Source organism: Pygoscelis adeliae, unplaced genomic scaffold (genome assembly GCF_000699105.1).
Source record: "Pygoscelis adeliae isolate BGI_AS28 unplaced genomic scaffold, ASM69910v1 Scaffold57, whole genome shotgun sequence".
NCBI classification, from domain to species: Eukaryota; Metazoa; Chordata; class Aves; order Sphenisciformes; family Spheniscidae; genus Pygoscelis; species Pygoscelis adeliae.
The window spans coordinates 5,994,124-5,996,290 of NW_008825615.1; the positions used below are offsets into that span (position 1 = coordinate 5,994,124).

The following is a 2,167-nucleotide window of genomic DNA, read 5'->3' on the forward strand; positions in this document are numbered from 1 at the left end:
CCTAGCCCGTCCCACTAAAGCAAGGGTGGAATTTTAATTGCAACGGGTATCTTTTAAAACCCCAAATCTGAAGCAGTCCTATTAACTATTACACTGCCTACACTTAGATACTGGGAGGATGGGAATCACCCTCTCTGAGGCCATGGTACATTGAGACACTTACCCATATTATTGTTTGTAGCGCAAGCAGAATAATCTTGTAAAGGGAAACTAAACAGGGTCAAAATATGAATTAATCATCTCACTACCAAATCATTCCCTATGTGTTACTTAAGCCTGTAACATTACAACTTTACTGAAAAAGAAAAAGTTAACCATTTTATCCTATAAATATTTTCTTTATTTGCTTTATGTTTAGAAGTTGCTATTTAAGTTCTATTAACAGAAATACATAACAAAAGCTCCCTAACAAGTGGAAAAAAAGTAATTACAAATGTTGAAAAAGTTGGCCTCATTAACATATGTACAGACTTGCTTACTTAATACACATCTTTGTGGGAATTAAATCATTTTATGACACACATTTATACAGGCATTAAACATTCCCAAGTAACTTTGAGCAGAGAATATGCCAAATCTTTAGTCTGGGCAGACAAAAATGTATATTTCAGTTTTGATTGTGGAGCTAACATGCAACAGATACAACATTCAGTCTGAGCTGCTGTTGATAAGTTGTTCTGTTTTTTCCTGCAAAGATCTTTCCATTGAACTTGGGTCCTTCTGTCCCTTCTTTTCCTTGTTCTGCTGTTCCTGCAGCTTCAGGATTATTTTTCGTATTTCTTCTCTTTTGGTTTTCATTCTTGGGCGTGGAAACCAGTCTGTTAAGTTCATTGGTAGCTCAAAACTCAGAATGGGATTCTGAAAAGAAAGGTCATTTGGCTATTACAGTAAGGAGTTATTACCTACAAGACCAGAGAGAACTGTAGTGGGAAAAACTACATTCTTCCCCACCTCATTCCACCAGCATGAAACAAAATTTCTACAATTTGTATGTTTTGTACATGTACAATTAAGGTAAAACCAGTCAAGCTTCAGTATGTTACAGAGTAACATTCATCCAGATCACAGTTCTGGTTATAAGAGTGCCCAAATAATCTGCTCGGTTTGCTACATCTTTTAGACAAAGCATTTGACTGCATAAATGTGTAAAATGGTTCTAATTTAAAAAAAAAAAGCGAGAGAAAATTATTGTAATGATATAGCACTTCCCCCCCCCAAAGGATGACTAGCATCAAAATCTAAAGCTGATTAGGAATCTGTTGCTAAATACTCCTGGTCTTATAAATGCCTTCAGCACCACAACCAACCAGGAAAGTCAGTTTTACATTTTACTCTAAAAAACAGGGCTTGTGAAAAGCCCCTGACTACCACCAGCCCTTTTTATACTTATGTTCTGTTTTCTTGCTAGAGGTCATTCATCCAAAGAATTAAGAGAATGATTATTATGAGACATTATCTACGCCACTTCTGTGACACTGTGCAACAATTTTACCCTAACCAAACAACAGTTTGTGGAATAGAGTTTTCTCTCAAAGAAATTCCTCCCTTTGTGTATTATAGTTTACATCATTAACAGGGTTACTTAAGAGTGAATTACATTAATCCACTGAGCTAACGCTAACAAGGCTACTTGGGAAAAAAAACTAGTCACACTCTGCACAGGAACATGTCAATGCCTAATGTTGCACTAGCGACGTTACTCCACATCCAAACAGAACATCAGCTGGATAATACGGCAATAAAAAACCCGCTATGTTGAACTGACTTTGCCAATGAAGCTACTTAACACCAGCAGTAAGTAGACTTCACAAGAATGACACTAAAGATGCAGAAAACCACGGGGAAAAACTGAATAGGTTTTCCATCGTTTCAATTATGAAATAGGCCAGACAAAGGAATAAGAACATTAACAAAAACTAATTAGTGTGGTTACCAACAATAGAAAGATATTTCAAATTAATCTGAACACATCCTTAACTAGGGCTTTGTTGTTGTTGTTCAGTTCGGGGAAGAAAAGCAGGGATATGGGTCAGAAGCCAGTTGCGCACGTATCCTGCTGCCTCGGAGCTTCCTTCTTGCTTCGCGAGTTCTTTTCTCGTGAACTGGCATTACCCCATTCCCCCACCAAACCCCGGCTCCTCTACTGCCGGGGCTCTTCCACCCCAGG

The 2,167-nt window shown here is 37.8% G+C and overlaps 1 protein-coding gene across 1 annotated transcript in view; it reads right to left on the reverse strand.

Moving 5' to 3' along the window:
• Positions 1 to 317: 317 nt before the first annotated feature.
• Positions 318 to 2,167, reverse strand: part of SENP6 (SUMO1/sentrin specific peptidase 6) — a 94,896-nt gene continuing 93,046 nt past the window's right edge. Inside the window, 1 exon segment of the mRNA XM_009333235.1 lies at positions 318 to 858. Within this exon segment, the coding sequence (XP_009331510.1) occupies positions 649 to 858 (210 nt within the window). The 3' untranslated portion in view covers positions 318 to 648.